Genomic DNA, 19286 nt, shown 5'->3' with positions numbered 1-19286 from the left:
GTTGCTGCTGTTGCTGCATCGTTGCAGTTTGCAGAAATCAAGCTGCAATCAAGCTGTAATGAGGCTCTCTCTCTCTCTCTTTCTCTGTCTCTGCACCACGACCACCTCCTCTGCCTCTCCCTTGGCTCTTTCTTCGCCTTCCCTTGGCGATGCGACCTGTTGCATCCTGACACTTGCTCTTTCTGCTGCTATCGTTGTCTATTGCCGCCAACTCGTCTCGAGCATGGCTCCATCCGCCGCACACCGCAAACCTTTCTCGCAGCGTCTCGACGATCCAGATCAGAGTGTTCTCTACCAGCATTCTCAGGGCGAACTCGGCGAGCAGGTCTCTCCGCACACCATGAGCGTCGCCGTTGATCACGCTCACATCCAACTTGTACAGCAAGTACAGCACGAACTACGCACCCCCGTTCATGGCCTCCTCAACCTCATCGATGATCTGCGTACCGAGCTGCGCTCCCTGCCCATTCAAGACAGACCAATACGCAGGTCTATCTTCAACAAGGTCGACAGTCTCGCTGGGCTCGGAGAGAGGCTCCAACATGTACTCGATGACTTTCGAGACTTTGCATTCGAGACTATGCATGCTCGCGAAGCTGAAGAGCAGCACGAGGTCACTCCAGACCAACCCGTTGATCTCGGCGAGTTGCTTGATAATGTAGCCGCCGAAGCCTGGAACGCCCAGGTGCGTCAGATTCGTGCTGAAGACGGCGACGATGCGAGATTGCCGCCACCCCCCGAACTCATCTTGCAGACCGATACCAGCTTGCGCGGATGGAAAACCGTCGTGTCCACCTCGCTCGTCAAGAAGCTCGCCCACAAGCTCATCTCCAATGCACTCCGATTTACCAGCCAAGGCTATGTCGAGATATCCCTCTCCCCCTCCATCGCCTCGTCTCCCTGGTCTGAGCGAGATGCCCCCTTCCCCCCATCTACCGATTCTGCAGCGTCCCCCCAGCATTTTATCGACCTCGTCGTTGAAGACTCCGGTGAAGGCATGACCGAGCACTTCCTCTCCCATTGCTTCTTTGAACCTTTTGTCAAGGCAAACAACTTCAAAGCCGGTGCAGGTCTCTCGGTCAGTATCTGCTCCAGTATCGTCCGTCGTATGGGCGGAGCAATGCATGTCTCGAGCGACAAGGGCAGAGGCACCGTCGTCACCGTTCGTCTCCCCGTCCAAAGCCTCCCCGAACGCATCATCAATCCGGCCCCACCCTCACAGTCGAATCAACTCATCTACCTCTACGGATTCGAGGGTCAAGGTCTGCAACGTCTCGCCCAGATCATCTCGGCCCAGCTCGCTACGTTTGGCAATCTCTATTGCACATCCCACATTCAGGACGCCGACTTTTTGCTTCTGCCCGAAGAGGCCTGTCTGGAAGTGGATGGTGGTATCGACGCCATTTTGGCGCAGACAAAGCCAGGCGTTAAGATCGGTGTTCTGCAAGCGCACGAGGATGCAGGCATCGAATATGCTGCTTTCAAGAACGGCAGTAGAAGGCCTACGTTTGTCACACGCAAACCGTTTGGTCCCAGATGCTTTGACAACCTCTTGCGCTTGGCTGAGCAGCAGGGAGAGGAGGACACCCGGACTACGCAAGAGACGGTCCGACGCAAACACGGTCACTTGGGCTACACGGCACCCATCGATCCGGAAGAGCCAGACAAAGTGCTGTCCCCAGCAGAGGCAGGCTCGCCGCTCTCCAAGCACGCCAAGCTTGCCGAGACGATTGAAGATGACAAAACGCAGCAAGAATTCAAAGATCTGCATCCGCGACGAATGTCGCAAGTCGACGAGCAGGAGAAGAAAAATCGCGAGAATGGTTCCAGCGTGTCGGCTGTTGGCGACAAGCTCGCCGACCTGGTCGTGTCGCCCGATGCCATGGACGAGGTTCTTCGAGCGCCTCACCCGAAACCGCACATCGAACCGCCCTCGACACCAGCATCGCCCTCCAAAGCGCTGCCATCATCGTCCATCGCAGCAGCAGACGGCTCGACCTCCACCACATCATCACCGACCTCCACTCCACGTAAACCCAAGTTCAGTGTACTCTGCTGCGAAGACAACCCGCTCAACATGCGCATCCTCACCACCATGCTGCGCCAAGCCAAGATCGAGTTTCACGAAGCCGTCGACGGCGTCGAAGCTGTCGAGCAGTTCAAAAAGCATCTTCCTGCGGTGACGCTGCTCGACATCAACATGCCCCGCATGATGGGCTTCGAAGCGTGCCAGCTCATGCGCCAGTTTGTTGCCGAGGAGCTGAGCGCCGAGCAGAACGCAGAGAGGAGTTTCAAGATTGTTGCCGTCACCGCCTTGTCTGATGGATTTCACCAGCAGAAGGGCTTGGAGTGCGGCATGGACGACTGGTTCACAAAGCCGTTGCAGATGCGAAAGCTCAAAATGGATCTTGCCGAGTGGAAGGACGAGTTCGAAGATATGGTGGCTAAGAGGAGGGACTGAAGAGCACGAATGGGAGATTCCCCTCACATATACACACCTCGCTCATTTGGGAGCACACACTCTTTTGGATCATTTTGTCACCTTCTCATCGCATCGCTTGTATTTGCATTCTATTATTGCCCCGCTCCTAGTTGTTCTAATCGAGTAAACCCTAGACTCTACAACATTCCGAACTAGCATCCTTAGCGTTGAGCGAGGGGAATGAGGTAAGATCGCCGATTCGGGTCCAGTTGGATGAGCCAGATAGTAGATTTTATCGTCAGAAAAAAAGCGCCGAAATCACTCGAGAGTCCCATTTTTGAAGGGCGGCGCCCTGCGCTTTTGTGCAGAGTTGAACGACTTTTCCAGAAGAAAAGTGTATCTGGTGCACATTATCTCGCTTTCTCTCCATCATCCACCTCATCCCCGACACCTGCAGATTACTTACCCGCTTTACTTTTGAAAAGATGAGCGACTGGGGTACGTTACTGCCCGCTTCATCAGCTTGTCGCTCTCTTATGCGCTGGGAATCGACGTACTGACTTGGGCACCGCTCTCGCACGCACAAACAGAAAACGACGACGAGCCGCAACAGCCCGTTGCTCCTCCCAAGCTCTCGGCCGCTGGACGCAAGAAGTTTGACGACGAGGACGTAGAGGAAGAGGTCAAGGTACGTTGAACGACACTCTACCTCGCTGATGCGACTTTGTTTCCTCACACGGTATTGACTTTGTTCTTTGTATTTTTGACAGGACGACTGGGAGGAGGAAGACTCGGAAACGGAAGCGCCCAAAGCACCCGTCGCGCTGCCTCCACGCAAGAAGAAGAGCGTTAAGCAGAAGATTGCCGAAAAGGAGGAGGAAGAGCGTCTGCGTCGCGAGCAGGGGCTCGACTCGGACGACGCCTCGGCCTCGGCCGCCGAGGAGTGGGACGCCGACCCGATAGCCAAGCGTCGCATGGAGCGCGAAGCACAGCTGAGATCAGACGTCGACAACGCCGCCAACCTGCTCGGCACCGCCAAGCTGTCCGACGATGCCGTCTCGTCACTCCAAGCCGCCAACCCTTCCTCGAAAGAAGACTGGGAAGCGTTCTCGGATTCGCTCTTTACCGAACTCATCAAGAAGCACTCATCCAAGCCCGGATTCGAGAAGCACTTTGCTCCGCACTTGTTCAAGAACATCGCTTCGACGCTCAGGGACGTCGACATCCGCAAGTCGTCGACCATGCTCAAGACGTACGCCGAGGAGAAGGCCAGGGCGGAAAAGGAGGCCAAGAAGTCCGGTGGACAGAAGGCCAAAGTTGCAGCAGCCAAGCCCAAGGCCGTGGGGACGAGTAGTGCTAAGAATGTGATTGACACGCGTGCGTACGGTGACGAGGCGCTCGACGACGATCTTGACTTTATGTAGAACCGCTACCCTCTGTGTCGACATACCTCTGGGCTGCAAGTCCGTATTACATGTGACTGGTATCCGCGGCATGCAGCGATTCCTCACACCCGAATGAACCTGCTGATTCAACCCATGCAGTCAAGTCTGAGAGTGTGAGCGAGAGCAGTCGGATCATGGGCGCGCGGGCGATGCGTGCATGGTCCACAGATTGAGCAAGACCCCTACGCACGCTGTGCAGGCTTCAACCAACATCCCTGCCGAACAAGCAACGCGCAGGAGAGTGAGTTGCGTGCACAATCAACAGCCTCTCCCGCCTTTCCCGCCTCCCCGCAGCTACGACACTCGGCTCACGCACCAGCTTCTGCGCCCTACTCTTTTCACCTTACCCCCTACCCCCCTCTCGAGGCACAGCCAGCAAGCAGTGCACCGCCCACCCTCCAGCTTACAACCTTACCACCGACGAATTCATCCCCGCCTGACACAACCCCGGCAACACCCGTCGCACGCGTCATAGCCATCACTGCCAACGCTTTTGTCAGATCCCAAATGCAATCATCTCACACCAACTCAGGCGACACAGCCGACCTCCGTCCTCCAAAGACAAAATAGCGAAGAAGAAAACCATCTATTGAGCTGCGAGGATAGAAACGTGGTAGCAACGAGTGGTGAAAGAAACCATATGCAACAACAAGTGCGATGACAGCAGAAGAAAATAATACAGAGATTGCGACTAGGCAGACGACATGTCGACTTCTGGAGCGACGCTGTTGTCCGAATGCGAGTGAATCCTCTTCATGGGCGGAGGCAGATGCATGCTGATGGGCGACGTCTCCCTCGACAGCGCCTGACCCAGAGGAGGCAGCGTGGGGCCGTAGTCGCGGTGTGCAGAGTGGATGGGCGTCATGCCAAAGCCCAGACCCTTCTTGCTCCTGCTGCCGCTCGACGAGGAACCGCTGCCGCCCATAGAATGAGGGCCAATACCCGCTGCAGGCGAGTTGCTGCCGCTCTGCGGGATCTGCGAGTAGACGCTGGTGGGACTCGACTCATTGCTGGCGAGGCCGTTGCTGGCAGCGAAACTGTTGCCGATTGAGCTCTGACGGCTGTGCGACCGATACGAGACTGCAGCGGCAGGCAGGGCGTGCAACAAAGTGGGCGAGCCGTGCGGAGATCCTGACCTGCTGGCAGGGGCCGAACGCGAGCTGCTGCGGGCATTCTTCTTGTGATCGCCGTAAGGATGGTAGTTGTAGGCATGCGTGTGGTGGTGTCCGGGTAGAGGATGGTGGCTTCCCTCCCTGTGCGACGAGGCGCTGGCGGGGAAAGGAGGCGGTAGCGTCCTCGACGAGGGATCCGCCACGAAGTGAGGATACGACGCGCGAGACGAGTGCGGCTTCAAGCTTCCCATGCCGCCATCCAAAATATCCTCAATCTTGCTGCGTCGTCCCGAACCGCTGCGCTCCGCATCAGCAGAGGGACCATGCGCTGGGGTCAAGTGATAAGCCGAGAGGCTGGCGCTCGAGTTGAGCGAAGGGATGCCCTTACTGCGCGAGCCGAAGCTGTGGCTCCTCGAGAGCTTGGGTGGCATGTACGAGGGATTGGCAGGCGAAGTGGACGCCGAAGTGGTTGCAGATCCGCTGGCATGCGAATCGAGTTCGGCAGCGGTGCTGCGCTCGCCCGAAGTGCTGGGAGGAATCGCAGCCTGAATGGGAGCCATGCCGAGCGAAGACAGGTGGTGGTGCGACCTGGATCGAGCCGACGATTCCATGTACGGGTGGGAGCGGTGTCGGTGCGAGCCGTGGTGACCAAGACCAGACTGGTGAGCGGGACCCTCGTGCGAGTGGTGATGAGGATGGTGGGGAGGCGAGTGACCATGACCGTGACGCGAGTGGTGAACCGGAGAGCCAGGACGAGAAGTGTAAGGGCTATTGGGCACCGTGTTGCCGCCGAGCAGACTCATGTTGCGGAGGGGACCAAGAACGGGACTACTACTGGGAGTCCAGCGCGAGTGGCTGTGCATTGAGTGTCCAGCGGCGCCAGGAGCAGCGGCAAGAGCAAGACGAGACTTGGAGTCGTCGTGCAATGAAGTGGCGTGCTCGGACTCGGACGCATAGTCGTCACCGTGCAGGTGGTCGTCGGGCGAAAATCGAGGCGAGTGCTCAACGCTGCTGGGCACGCTTGAGGAGGTGGACGCCCAGCCACCGGCGCCGTGATGCGAGCCGTGCTGGTAGTAACGGTAGAGGCTGGGAGGCGGGTGGCTGCCGTTGTAGCCGCTAGGCGAGGGGCGCGAGTGGGCACATTCGGCTGCGTGTCGATTCGAAGGAGGCCGAGCGAGGATGGCAGAAGCGATGCGGTCGTTGTACTTGCGGTGGCAGTCCTCGTGCGAGCATCCGGGAGGGGTAGTCTCGCCAGACGATGTTGGGGTTGCCGAGGCATAAGGATAGCTGCCGGAGGGCTGCGAGTGGTATCGATCCGCATAAGGGTCAGCAGCGGCGTAATGTGGGTGGTAGCCGTGGGAGGGAGGGCCGGATCGGCGGCCCTCTCGCTCTGCCCGCTGGAGCTCGTGGAGTTCGTCGCTGGCGAGCATGGCAAGCGTCGACATCTCGCCATTGCGGGCGGGGCGGCCCGCGTGCCTGCCCTCACGGTCGGAATCGCTGTCGTCGCCCTCGTCATCACCGACCTGCCATCGGAGCTGCCTGTTGTTGACGTGAGCAGGTTTAGAGGAAGCAGAAGCGATGGCAGGAGCGGAGCCGTGAGGAGAAGTGCCGCCGGCAGACTTGCGTGCGGAAGCCTTCTTGTCGTCGGGGTGAGCACCGCCCTTCTTGGGGTTGGCATGGATGCGAACGTGACGGGTGAGCTCGTCGCTACGGCTGAAGCGCTTCTCGCAGCCGGGATGGGTGCATACGTGGGGCTTTTCACCCGTGTGGGTGCGGATGTGACGGGTCTGGTGCTCAAGACGGTAGAAGGCACGCGAGCAGAGTGGGCATTTGTAGGGACGGGGAATCTGTGACTTGTCGACGGTGTAATTGCTGGCGGTGAGCGCAGCCGCCTCTGGGCTGGGATTGGCCATATTGGTGGCGGTAGGCTGAGCCATTGTGTGTGAAGAGCGCGATTTGAATGTGCCGGGGCGCTGAAGGACGGCAAGAGTTGCAAATACGAGGAGTGGCTGAGATGGGCGAAAAAGTCAAGTGAGCTGCTCGAATACGTCTAAAGTGGTGTGCGTGCGTTGGTATCGGGTCAAGTCGCTGGATCGTGTTGGTGGGATGTCGGTACGAGATGTGAGCTGCTCCGGTGCGGGGGCTCCGTGAATCCCCGATGATACGTTGATGAGGATGCAACTGATTCAGATGCAAACAGAGACGATGCAATATGGTGGAGTTGGACTGTGGATGGGATGTGGTTGTGAAGAGCTTAGTGGATGGTTGATGGAGAGGAAGCAAAGGGGAGGCGGCGAGATGGAAGAGCAGGATCGAGTGGGGTAGAAAGCAAGCGAGCAGGCGGGCGAGCGAGCGAAAAGAGGGACCGATCGACTTTGCCTTTGGCGGTTCACGGTTTGCGGCTGCCAAAAGCGAAATGCGAGCGTGGAAAAAAAAAGGCCAAAAGATTGTGTTTGACTGATGGACTTACTGAACAATGAATGTGATTGACCGACCGAGGATGCGTGCCACTTTGGCGTGAACTGGGTGGATGCGGCGGATGGAAGGCCACTCGCAAATCAAAGCCTGATTCCGGCTTCGGTCCAAGTCGACGGAAAGAAGAAAAATTATCGATAAGAAGGTGCGGACTGTGGTCTGGAGCCACTTTTCGGCTCTCCGGTAAAATTTAACGATTAATTAATAAAAGTGAGGGGGGCAAAGAGGAGACCAAGGGAGAAAAGCGGGAGGCAGGCGAGCCCGTCTGAGTTGCGTGCATGGTGCTCAGCCTTCACGGCGGCGTCCCAACTGAGCAAACGTTGCCGACCCCAGTTGCTCCCCGTACTCACCCACACTCTCCCCCCCCCTTTCACCTACTTACACGTCACATTCACAACGTCGACTTTCATTTCCAGGTCAGGAACTCCAGTGTTTTGTCTTGGTCGAGCCGGCTCGCAGCTCAAGCGTTCTGATACCATCCCTTCAAACACAGGCAGTTCAGTCGGCAGACAGTAAGTACATCGAAAAGAGTAAATGCAGGCATCAGGAGTGGCACACAGACTGACAGTCAGGCTGCGCTGTTAATTTTCTGTTAGCGAGGAAGTTTCTATCTTACCCCTCCCAGTCTCGGACAAAAAAAAACATGTACAGGACTTGACTGTGGGGTATCCTACGGAAAGTTTTCTGATGTGTCAGGCTAACCGTTACGCGAAAAGGTGCTCGCTGCCAAGCCAGAATGAAAACTCTTTCTCGGTCGAATTTCGACCAAGACGAGGTGCGACATCAAACTTTCACGTTGCTCCTGACCAGGGCTTTTTTTTCTTCTTTTTGCGGGCATTAAAGTTCTCTATTTTCATTTGACGGTGACAGATACATGCAAAGTTTCGTGCCCATTTTCGGTCGCTCGTGTCTCGCGCTTTTGGCCATACTTACCAACGGAAGCTCCACAGACCCGCCCACTCAACCAGCCAATGATGGCGCGGGGGGATACAGAAGAATACTTTCCTGTCTGACGCGAAAACTTTCCCGACTCACATTTCGCAAACTTGTCTCAAGACTCGAGGCAAGATGGAACGCGTGTTGTCTCCCGCTTCCCCCCGCTCTCTGCCAACCATGTGCATCTAGTTGCTCCACGCCCACCCGCTGAACGACAGCAGCTCGCAATTTGACCGGCCACCAATGAAAGCGACCCTGCACCAACAAATCAAAAGCATCCTTCAGCACCTCCTATCGTCCTGACGGGCGCGAGTGACGAGAGCCCAAGAGACCCCGGACCATCGTCCGCGGAGCCTCATGGCGGTCGTCTTCAGCGAGTTGTTTTGCGAGGCAGCGACGATTGAAATGGAAATGGGCTCATCATTGTCCCTCTCACTCTCGAAAGCGAGGTGCTCTTGTCGTGGGCATTGCCCCGCTCCATTCTCAGGCCGGCCCGTAAGGCGTGCGGGCAGCGTTTCGAGAGCCTTGGTGCAACTGGAGCTTATACCGTGTTGCGGCACTCTCCCGTTCTTTTTATGTGCGGATAGGCTTGTCTCTCCCGCGGCTCAACCCTCTTCGCTTGTTCTCGGCTTTCCTGTCAATTCCGTCTCGGAGGTTTTTCTTTTGCCTCGTCTCTCACGCCATCATTCTTCGTTCATGACAAACAGCGTCGGCAGAACTTTGGCATGCAACCATCGCGTTCGTCCCATTTTCGGTCAAGTTGTTCGCGGGCCGGCTTTACACTGAGCTCCCATCCCTAATTGGGTGGTGTATGGCAAATTCCCCGTGTTTGGCACTCACATTCGAACGACGTCCTTCTTTGGGTGTCAAGGTCAAAATGCTGGGAGACTATCTCTCCACGGTTCAGTTCCACAGCAATGGCTTTCACCAGTCTGGCAACGGACAACTGTCGCAGCCACAGCCATACGAAGCGCCACACCGGGCATGAGTCTGTCGCACTGTGGAGTAGCAGTCGACTGGATTGCCGACCGGTGTCCGTGTCGCAATGTCATTGCAGCCGAGCTGCTGGTGCCATCATTCGTTCTCGGAGACGGAACCCTCCTATTTTCGGTTTTGCCTAAATGAATGGCTTGGTGCCGATGCAGCCTGGTTCAGCCAGGCGAGGCCTGTCAGGTTCGCTTGGATTATACTCCGACTGTAAGACAGCTAGCTGCCTTTTGCCGCCTTATTACCGCAACAAGATTAGGTGCCCTGACCGTTGCCCAACCGATGGCTCGCTGTTGCACGCCGCTGGGGCGCGGGCTATAACAAATTGGACTAAGCCCAGCGCGAGCTAGCCTGCGATGGCCAGAAACTCTCACCTGGCGGAGGAGGAGGAGGAAGAAGACGTTCGGAGCTCACATGGCAGGTTTCGTGCGGCGGCATGATCGCCCTTGAATGTCTGACTGACCAAGCCCGACTTCCATGCAGGAAACCAGCCACACCGAAGATCATCCGTCACTGCGGCGAATTGCGCTGTCCAGCCTCGTCCGGGCGACAAAAGGGTAAGCAGTGACAGGACTGGCTCGGCAATCGCGGCGACCGATACTGTACCGCACTTGGTGGCGTTCATCGCATTTCCATCATGCGTATTGATTCGAGACTGGGAACAATGGGCCGCTGACTGTCAAGGCCCAGTCAAGGCTAGACCAACCCGCTGTGAACCACTGCTATCGATGTTCCACGCTTGCTCGCTTGCTTGCGAAGAAGCCAGCTGCAGCGATAGTACGAACACCTGTTGACGGCCCGGTGTTGAAGGGTTGCGTGGCTGGGGGCATCGGAGAATTCTTTCCGTTGCATTGGGAGTGAGAAGCGAAAGCATGCACACGCTGCGTCACCGGAAATCTTGCGTCAACTCTGCGTACATGCGTCAAAATTTGACGTCGTAGGTCTGGAACTAAGTTAATTCTTTACAAATCTTAATTTCCTGCTGCAGCTCGACCGAAGCTTCTCCTCTTTTATCTTCGTGCCAGCCACACACATACACACACCCAAGCCTCACCTGCGTTGCTCAGAGGCTGGATTTCTGCAGAAAAGCTCTGGACCTGAACGCGGATCATCGAGATCCGCCGCGGGTTGCTTCTGTCATCTTCTTCTGTTCCTGCCTGCACTTTCGGAAAATTATCAACTCGTTTTCCTGCCTCCCTTGCAAGTGCTGCGCATCCGGCCACGGGATGAAATACGCTTCTGCACCGAGCTGGAACCGACGAAATCAAGTCCCGCAGACACAAGCACAACTAGCACGCAAGGTGGGGGTTTGGGTGGGGGACGCCGTATGTGGTAAGGCCAACCTGAAACGGGCTGTGCCGGTCACGTTGGGCTAGCTCGCAGTCCTGCCTCGATCGACCGGATTGTGGGCACCTTGTCTAGCTGATTTTGCCCCTTTGCACTTGTGAGAGGGTGGGTGGCTCTCTTGCCCGCCTCCGCGCGAAGCCTACTCTGAAAGTCTCGCAAAGCCGGCGGAGACCGTGCGATGCCAAACTTATGCGATATACCAGCAGTGGACACGGAGGATTCCCGGTGTGATACGAATGAGCCTGGTTTCCTTATCGCCAGCCAGGGGCAGCGTTGTGCCGGAGTCGAGCCGGGCTTATCTTGGCTCTCTCGTCTCTCTGCCTTGTGAAAAGGAGGCGGAGGAGCCGAAAAATCCGATCCAATCGCCTCCCCGCATTTTTTGTTAGTTCTTTTTAGCGCGTGCTGTCAGCGGGCCATTTCTATCAATTTTACCCCGCGTCGTTGGAAATGGATGCCTCGAAGCTAGCTTTGCCCCTTCCCTCGCTTGGCAACTGGGCCGTGTCTTCGACGTTGGGTTCCCGCTCGTCAAGACGAGACGGGCCAAAGCTAGGTTTGCCGACCCTGTCGACAGGCGCGTGAATTAGCTTTCTCAAACTCGATCAAGTTAGGCTTTCGACAATGGCGAAAGGCTCCTTCTGATCTTGAGATCCGACGACTCGCCTCCTCTCTCATGCGACTGGGCGGCGCTAGCACGTTCGTCAGACGCGCCAAGGCACGCATGCACACGCCAATCTTTGTGGAGCCGCTGTTCAGCTTTGATGAATGGCAATGGCTCAAGTCGTGGAAGCGCTAGGCTGTTACGATGGAGGGAAGCGATCGACAGGAACATTAACAAGGCGTTATGGGCGGGCACGCCCGCTCCCCGGCCCCCACATTCGTCTGGATTCGGGCATGTCCAGACTTGTGCGATTTCTTGTCGCAACATATTCCTAGCTTGGCGTGCTCATGCGTCGACTGGACCGCACATGATTCGGTGCGTCACATGCATCCTCAGCTTATCGAGTCCCGACTTGAGAGTGCATCCGATGGAGACCAGCCAGGATTGGCTCCGTAAGCTCCTCGGCAAACGCCAGTCGACTGCGCAGCTCAGCCAACCGACATGTATAGCTCGAGCTTATCTCCGGCCTTTCAGGATCTGCACGACCACAATGTCGAAGCGGTGAGGAGCCCCACGAAAAAAAAGAGCTGAATGCCGGCCAACTGTTGCCGCGGATCCCACCTGCTGGATTCAGGAATGTGTTCACGTCACGCTCTTTGCCTCGTTGTCTACCGCTATCGCGTGACCGCAGGGTGGATGGCGGGGTAGGCGTGAGTCCAGGCCTCACTACATGCGTGAGCTAGTGACACATAGCTCGTTGCAGCGGTTTGGATTCGCCGACGTGTGATGTGGGGCCGATAAGGCTTCTGGGCACCACCGCAAGGCCAATCTAAAGGGAGGCCATCGCAGACCGGACCGTCGGTGTCCGATAGGGCTTTTTTGTTCTTCTTCCAAAGGCCACCACTTCTTTAATGAGTGCAATGTTCTCTTGCAACATGCACTGCACCCCGGCATGAAACATTTCCAGCTCCGATTGCACACACGAGAGCGAGATAGCAGAGACCGCTCGCGCGTGTGCGTCGACTTTTGCGTCGACTTTTCTTTTCACCCAGCAACCCTTAGGCTGACGTGTTGCGTGCTTTTCAGCCCGACGGTCACTTTTTTTTTTTTTCACCAAGCCGGGCTGACACCATATGGAGCCAGTGTGGCATTTCTGAGCTTCTCCCGAAATGCCTGCTTCCGTAAGTCCCCGAAGCACATACTTCTCTCTCTCTCTCTGTCTCTCTCACACACATCCGGTTGTAAGCTCTTCCGGCTCAGACCGCTGCCGGACATTACCTTTGACACGCACGTAACTACGCTCGATCGCACTCACAGACGACAGAGACAAAAACACGGACCAGTGAGTCAGCCGACGACGGAGACGCATCCGTCAGTTTTGGTCCTGCTGTCAAATGTGAATCTGAAGTGAGGGGTCCGAATTTCATTAGAAAGGCTCGGGGCTGCGCTAGCCGATCCTTTCTGGCACTCCTGACCCATTGGGCCGGCAATCTCTGTTTCTTGGCTACTCGGAGCTCCCCCGCGGTCCGGAGAACTGGTCTCTACCTGCTTCACCCAAAGCTCTCTTGTGCTGGAGTGATGATGTGTAGGTCGTGACCATCCACCGCCGGCAAGGCCATCTGACCGGCGAAGGGAATAATGCTTAGCCACCTCGGGACAAACTCGATCCGTTCGTGGGGACGCAGCAACCTGTCAGTTGGTATGTTCTCGCTTGACCATTCACGAGTAAAGTGTGGGGGAAAGGGGCGCCTTGGATGTTTTGAAGCCGTCTGACACGGGGACGAGGTGCGGTTTGCCGGTCGAGCACGTCCTGGTGAGACGGTGAATTATCCACGCCAACGCCGACGCTAGCCAGCGCTGCCAAATACCGGTCTCTCGTGTGTTACAGCCCCACCGTTCCCCGAATGGTCGGCATACACCGGCGTTCGATCCTTTCCCTCCCCACCCTCCGTCGCCAACCCAGACTGTAGATCTGCGTATGCGAGAGCCCAGGTGAGACGAATAAGCGGGGTAGAGCTGATGAACGAGGCGGACTACCCCACACGCACCTTCATACGTTTCGAGTGGTGTCGACCGATCGCGTGGCGTGCGGGGTCGCAGAAGCGGTCGTGCTTGTCTGTCGATCTTACACTCCGCTCTCCTGTTGCTTGTCGGGCGAAAGGAAGATCCATTGTAGCGTCTCGCTCACGTTTCGCACGTTGGCTGTCTTGTTCACCAATTCGTGGCCTTGTGCGTCTTGCCCGCGGCCTGCCGTGATGTCCACGTAAGCCTGCCCGCCACGTCTAGGTGGGTAGACGCAGCCCGTCAGCCAGCCCAGGCGTTTGCCACGTCGCACTCTGCTCGTGCAATATGGCCAAAAAAAAACAGCGTCGTGAAGGGATCCTTTATCGATGGCCGGTCAGCTGTTCATCTTACGCATGACCAGCCGTCCTACCGCACTGCATGACTGCACCGCTTATCTCACACAGACACCCACACAAGCGGAGTTCCGTAGTGCAGCCAACCACGCACGCCACGCGACTCGAAAGGGCAAGGAGGGGACATCGTGGTCTGAGCCGAGTAGAAGCATGCAGGAACAGTTTTTTGCTCACGCTCTGCGCGTCTGAATTCGCCGAGTTGCTCTATCATCTCGTCACTCTGCAAAAGAGTTCCACCGACGGTAAACTCGATGCTCGGTCCGATCCTCACGTATCACCCCTCAATATGACGATGTACCTTGCAAAGAGCCCGCATCCGCTTGTGTGGGTGTGACAGATTCGCCTCAAAAGGGACGCGGGCTGTGCGGACTGTAAGAACGTGGCTGAGACCGAGCCCCACGCGATAATCATGCGTCCCATCGGCGCGTGCTCGGTCGGCTTTGTGCTCATGCCTTGGCTCCCCTTGCTGCGTTGAACACCCTGTCGAGCGCTAAACCCGAAACCTCGGCCATCGCAACGTTGCATGGAAGCGCTGTGGTTTTGTTCGTAATCTTCACTGCGATCTGTCTGAGGGGCGAGAGCCAAAACACACCCAGACAGAAAGCGGGCTGTCCAACGCATGTTGCTAGGGTGTACAACTAAGGGAAAAAGAGGGTAGGTTTCGTGTCTACATGTATACTACATGTCAGTCAACGGGCAAACAGGTTGTATGGAGTAGTGGTCAACTTAGGAGATTTTGAAATAGCTTCCGAGGTCCGGAAGCCAGCTTTCCAAATTTTCTCTTGCCCCGGGTTCGAATCCCGGTACGACCTTCGTTTTTTCTTGAACTTTTTGCCCTTTTTTTTGGCCACCCCGACACTCGGATTCCTGAGGGCTTTTCCTTCACCAAGTTTGGCGCAAGATCGAACAGGAAATGGCAGAGTAATGGCGTTCTCAAGGTTTTGAGATGATGGTTTTTGACACCCGTCAAGCATCGCCATCTGCAACATCATGGGACCACTAAGCACCCGCCGTTTCCACATAACCGAACCGATTTATCCAACAACAGCGCACCCCAGCATGACAACAACGACATCACAGCGACATCTGCAGGCCGAAAACTAGCCATCTCGACCGTTTCTCGACGGATTTCTGCCACTATTGCGTCACCACTCGACGTAAGAGCGCAGATGGGGAGCCGCCGCGCAACGGCAAAACCATCACTACCCTTGGACACCTGACGTTGCTATCAACGACGGCTTTATGCGCTTCTTTTGCTTCCCAGGCACGCGCGAGACCGACGGGAACACGCTCTTCTGATTTCGAGCAAGATCGATCAGCAAGTGGGGAGTTATGGTCATTTCATATTTTTGGTATGATGGTTTCGTACACTCGTCAGTCGATGCTGTGGGGTGCATGCGCTATCCGTCATACGCCTCTGCGGATCTACTCTCTTCAAGTTTCTCTGTGCCCTCTGCGACGTTTTCAAGGCAGCCAACGGAAGCTTTCTTTCCGCTAGGAGGGGTTGTCGGCCTTGGCTCGACGAAGCGGCCGCATCTTCGACCTCGCTTTGACAGCTTGAGCCTGGTTCGGCATATGGAAGAGCTTGGCTTTCCTTTCCAGCCTCGTACTGTTCGAAAGGAACGAGGTGTGCTTGAGAAACAAGACCAAAGCTGGGTCAGACACGGTGCTCTACGCGTAGCACAGGTGGCGATGGCGATGCATACCCGCAGCCGCGGTCACAATGAACACACCATGAGGTACTCACTTGGCTGATTCTTCGTTGCACACCTTGGTATGCGTTGCAGGCAGATACAGTAAGCAAGGCGGTCAATGGACCAAGCACGCTCGTCGCGTTCTTCCGAGCGGGCCTTCTTGCTTGGATGCGGTTCGTCGGCGATCGTGTCTGCCTCGAGCACTCGACATCGTAGCTGACGGTTTCGTTCATTGCAACAGATACGATGTGTGGCGACGACATTGACGGATGCTGCGGACACTGATCGATGGCGAAAGGGACCAAGGTTGTGGATGGGAGGAAGGGGACTATTGAGGCAGGACAAGAATAGGACTGCCCGCTACTCAGCCTTGGGAGTCGAAGGCAGCTGTTGCGAGCTCTACGGCTTTCCGCACAGGGTTGACTCGTTCGAGTTACATTCCTCAACGGCACTGTTGTGATGAGCGGATACCGGCTGAAGCAGACAGCCAGGAGAAGCAGTTGGCAACACCGAAAGCTCTTTATCCTTAAGAATGCGCAGTAGCAATCCTTGTTTACAATATATCATGCACATGTCGCAACACAAGTCAGATCTCAAATTCGCTCTCTCTCTGTGTGTGGGAGCGTGGAGATCAATTGCACAAGTCTGCTTTCCTTGCAAGGCTTTTGGGGCGAAGAGTCAGCTTGAGGCCAAGCACGCCTCTTCTGAACGAGAGCTGGGTATTTCATCTGCAGGGGTATCTCTACATGGAACTGCTAGTTTGCGATTTACGACGACTCGAGATACTTGTACCTTGGCAAAGGGTCCAGTTCTTCCGTCAAAGGGGAACAGCTAGCACCGCTGCTGATTGGGCTGGCGGCCAGGGATTTTTTTTCGACCTCCAAGAGCGATTCGAGCGTAAAAGTGCAGATACAAGGGAAAGCCGAAGGATCGGTCTGCTTGTCGTGCAGCAATTTCAGCTGTGCCTTCTTCTCGAGAATGCACTCAGCGGGCATCGGGTCTTCGCAGGCATACGAAGGCAGGTTGAGTGAGTCCGGTCGACAGCCACAAGAGTTGAGAAAGACGGGGATCGAGACGTGGAAGCGCTTCATCTTCTGGTCGTCGACGTAGATCAGCTCGTCGTCCTGGTCTGCTAGTGCGGAAGTACGATATTCGCCATCGATGAAGTCGATCTCGTAGTCGATGAAGTTGCGGAAGCGGATGGCGGCGTTGTTCCCGTCGACCGTGCTAGGTCGGATCTTGTTGTCGTCCGGGAGGCGCGAGACAACCTCGAGCGAGGGGTAGCATTCACCGTTAGGCGCAACACCTTCACCGCCTCCCTGAAGCTTTTTGGTGCGGAAGAGCTCCTCGACTTGGCGGCGATCGAGCGAGAGGAACGGCACTTTTTTCGGTTTGACCGTCTCGACGTACCCTGGTCTCTCGCGTCGCGATGCCAACGTCGACCGTATCTCGACCGACGCTCGAAAACCTACGATGCTGACACCTTCGAGTGGACTGAGGAGATCCAGGTTGGTGCGCAAATAGCCGCCGACGGTAAACACTTCGGATCGGTTGCGTAGACTGAAGGGACCAATACCGTCGGCATGCGTCCTGACGTCCTTGTCCCAAACAATCATGTCGTTGCCCTCGTCGTTCTGGCAGTCGACAAAGTAGACTTTCTTGGTGGCCGTCATGGATTTGGACAATAGCCCGTGGAACGTCGCTTTGGCGACCAGCTTCTGGTTGTTGAGCCCCCACTGGCTTCGCTGAAACGGCGCCGCGTTGTGGTCGATAAAAAAGGTTCGCTCGAACCTGTACGTCTTGCCCGGCTCAAAGTAATATACCTCGAGCGCCTCGTCGATCGACTTTTCGTTAAAGTAGGTCTGATTAGGCTCGAGGCCACCACGCGGGAACGAGATACTCTCGTGTCCCGAGAGTGTGAGCGTCAAGCTCTTGAGGCGGTTACGGATACCAGAGGAGCATGAGCTGGAAGCGGGGAAGCGAATGTCGACGTAGGCGTAGAGCAGCGCGTGGTCGTCGTTGGACAGATTGGTCGAAGTGAAGGCGTTCATGTCTTCGACCTCACTGTAAGCAGGCGCCTCGCCATCGTAGCTGGATGTGGTGGCGCCTGATGACGATGTCGACGTGAACGGCGTCAACGCTAGTGATGACGATGCGGTCTCTGGTGCTGCTGCTGAAGAGGACGACACTTCGGACGACGACTGGTGACGCTGTCTTTTGGAGGGGAAGAGAAAGACGTCGGTCGAGTGAACGTCGACTGACAGCTCCATGGTTGTATTGGGCTTGGTGGTGAGTAGATTCAAAGTAGAGGTCAACGGCAAGGCGGGTAGGGGTGAGTGCCGCCGGATGAGCACTTGGTAGGATATGTCGCTAGGTGTATGTGTGACTTAAAGTCTGGGCGATGAGGAGAACCTCTCTTTCGAGGATGAAGGAGAAGCAGTGATATTATGTGTGATACTGGACGGAAGACTACGCCATTGACGGAGCACCCCAAGACTTTATACATTCGGAAAGAGGAACACAAGCGAGGTGGAGCAGGTGATGTGGACGCTGCTGGGAGTCATAGCATGCAAAGCGGCGGAACAGGGAAGGGCAACGGCGGCTGCTGCGCATTTTGCGCGGAGTTGGACACTTTGCAACCTTGACAGTGCCACTCGTGGCAGGAGCCGAGGAGGAGCAGCGGAAAGCGTGGCGGCTGTCATGCGTCGAGCGCGTGCTGCTCGTGACTCGGACAAGAATGTAAACGAATATCTGGCCACCATCACGGCCGGTTTGGCTTCCACCAACTTTTCGTTACAGCCGTGTGAGAAGCGGAAAAGCTTGTTCCGATGGAAGGTGCGAGGCCTGACGTGCTTCTCGCAAAGTGGACACTTCAGCACGCACATGGCAAGAGCGTGCGTGCGGACGACCAAGCTCAGCGAGCGAGGGGGAGAAGAAGTTAGGAACGAGCCGGAAAATGGCCGATCTGGTCGGCTGTTAACGAGGAAGTCAACGTGTTTGTCCACGTCATTCCCAACGGAGCCGGAGATACATGTCATGGTCCCTGAGTTAAGGGTCCAATCAAGCAAACACGCAAATGGCATGAACAGCACAACGTGTACAAGTTTATGAAAGAAGGTGAAAGATGGCCAGGGAAGGAAGAGGGCGGAGCTGCGTGTGGCAGTACCCATCTTCACATTAAACAGATTCATGCTCGGAGGTAAAAAAAGTGCAAGAAGGCGAGCTCGGCTAGATCAAAGGCAGTGAGGACGGAGTGCGGGCATGAGCGAACAATGATGCTGCGAAGCGAGCGGAGTGCAAGAGGAGCGGCTGCAAGGCGAGGATGACTCGTATTTGCTACTATGAAGGTGGAATGTGACAGACGTGGGGCTGCGGGCACAAAGCACCGACGGCGTTGGGGATCCGCGGGGGAATCTCCCTTTTCATTCAGGACAGTAACCTGGTTTGCAGAACTCCGCATCTGCAGGTCGACTTTCTTGGCAGAATGATTCTGACACCATCATTTTTCGCTCGTGGATGCTCCTTGTTCATGCTGCTACGCCTTTTCTTACCCTTCTCGCATCTTCCGGTCTTCATTCAAGTCAGATCAAGCAGGAGATAAGTGGGCTGTAAGAGGCTGGAGAGTGGCTGTTGCTGTTCGTCGAAGAACATGGCGAGGAAGAGGTCCACGAGCAACAAGATGAACAGTTGAAATGAACAACTCGGTCTTCAGAACGGTCTTATTTGGCCCCCCACCACGTGCTTCGATCTGGAAGAATCTCGGCCCGTGTGCCAAGCAGGGCGTCTACTCGAAGTCACTGGGATGCTGAACGCATTCGTTCGAAACAAACTCAAGGATATGGCGACATCACGG

General features: G+C 56.1%; 4 protein-coding genes across 4 annotated transcripts; 2 read left to right on the top strand and 2 right to left on the bottom strand.

The window, feature by feature from the left end:
- Window positions 1-223: 223 nt before the first annotated feature.
- On the top strand, window positions 224-2461 carry EX895_005759 (uncharacterized protein; the record flags this gene model as incomplete). Its single annotated transcript, XM_029886351.1, has 1 exon — window positions 224-2461. The coding sequence occupies one exon, from the start codon at window positions 224-226 to the stop codon at window positions 2459-2461; it is 2238 nt and encodes a 745-aa protein (XP_029737582.1).
- Window positions 2462-2907: 446 nt separating this feature from the next.
- On the top strand, window positions 2908-3846 carry EX895_005758 (uncharacterized protein; the record flags this gene model as incomplete). Its single annotated transcript, XM_029886350.1, has 3 exons — window positions 2908-2920; window positions 3013-3110; window positions 3193-3846. 3 exons carry the CDS (start codon window positions 2908-2910, stop codon window positions 3844-3846), a joined length of 765 nt encoding a protein of 254 aa, XP_029737581.1.
- Window positions 3847-4558: 712 nt separating this feature from the next.
- EX895_005757 (uncharacterized protein) lies at window positions 4559-6916 on the bottom strand (the record flags this gene model as incomplete). Its single annotated transcript, XM_029886349.1, has 1 exon — window positions 4559-6916. The coding sequence occupies one exon, from the start codon at window positions 6914-6916 to the stop codon at window positions 4559-4561; it is 2358 nt and encodes a 785-aa protein (XP_029737580.1).
- Window positions 6917-16200: 9284 nt separating this feature from the next.
- On the bottom strand, window positions 16201-17703 carry EX895_005756 (uncharacterized protein; the record flags this gene model as incomplete). Its single annotated transcript, XM_029886348.1, has 1 exon — window positions 16201-17703. The coding sequence occupies one exon, from the start codon at window positions 17701-17703 to the stop codon at window positions 16201-16203; it is 1503 nt and encodes a 500-aa protein (XP_029737579.1).
- Window positions 17704-19286: the final 1583 nt, after the last annotated feature.

This window comes from Sporisorium graminicola, chromosome SGRAM_7, assembly GCF_005498985.1.
Source record: "Sporisorium graminicola strain CBS 10092 chromosome SGRAM_7, whole genome shotgun sequence".
NCBI lineage: Eukaryota > Fungi > Basidiomycota > Ustilaginomycetes > Ustilaginales > Ustilaginaceae > Sporisorium > Sporisorium graminicola.
Note: the sequence above shows the minus strand (reverse complement) of the source record. Positions and strands in the feature narration are given on the sequence as shown.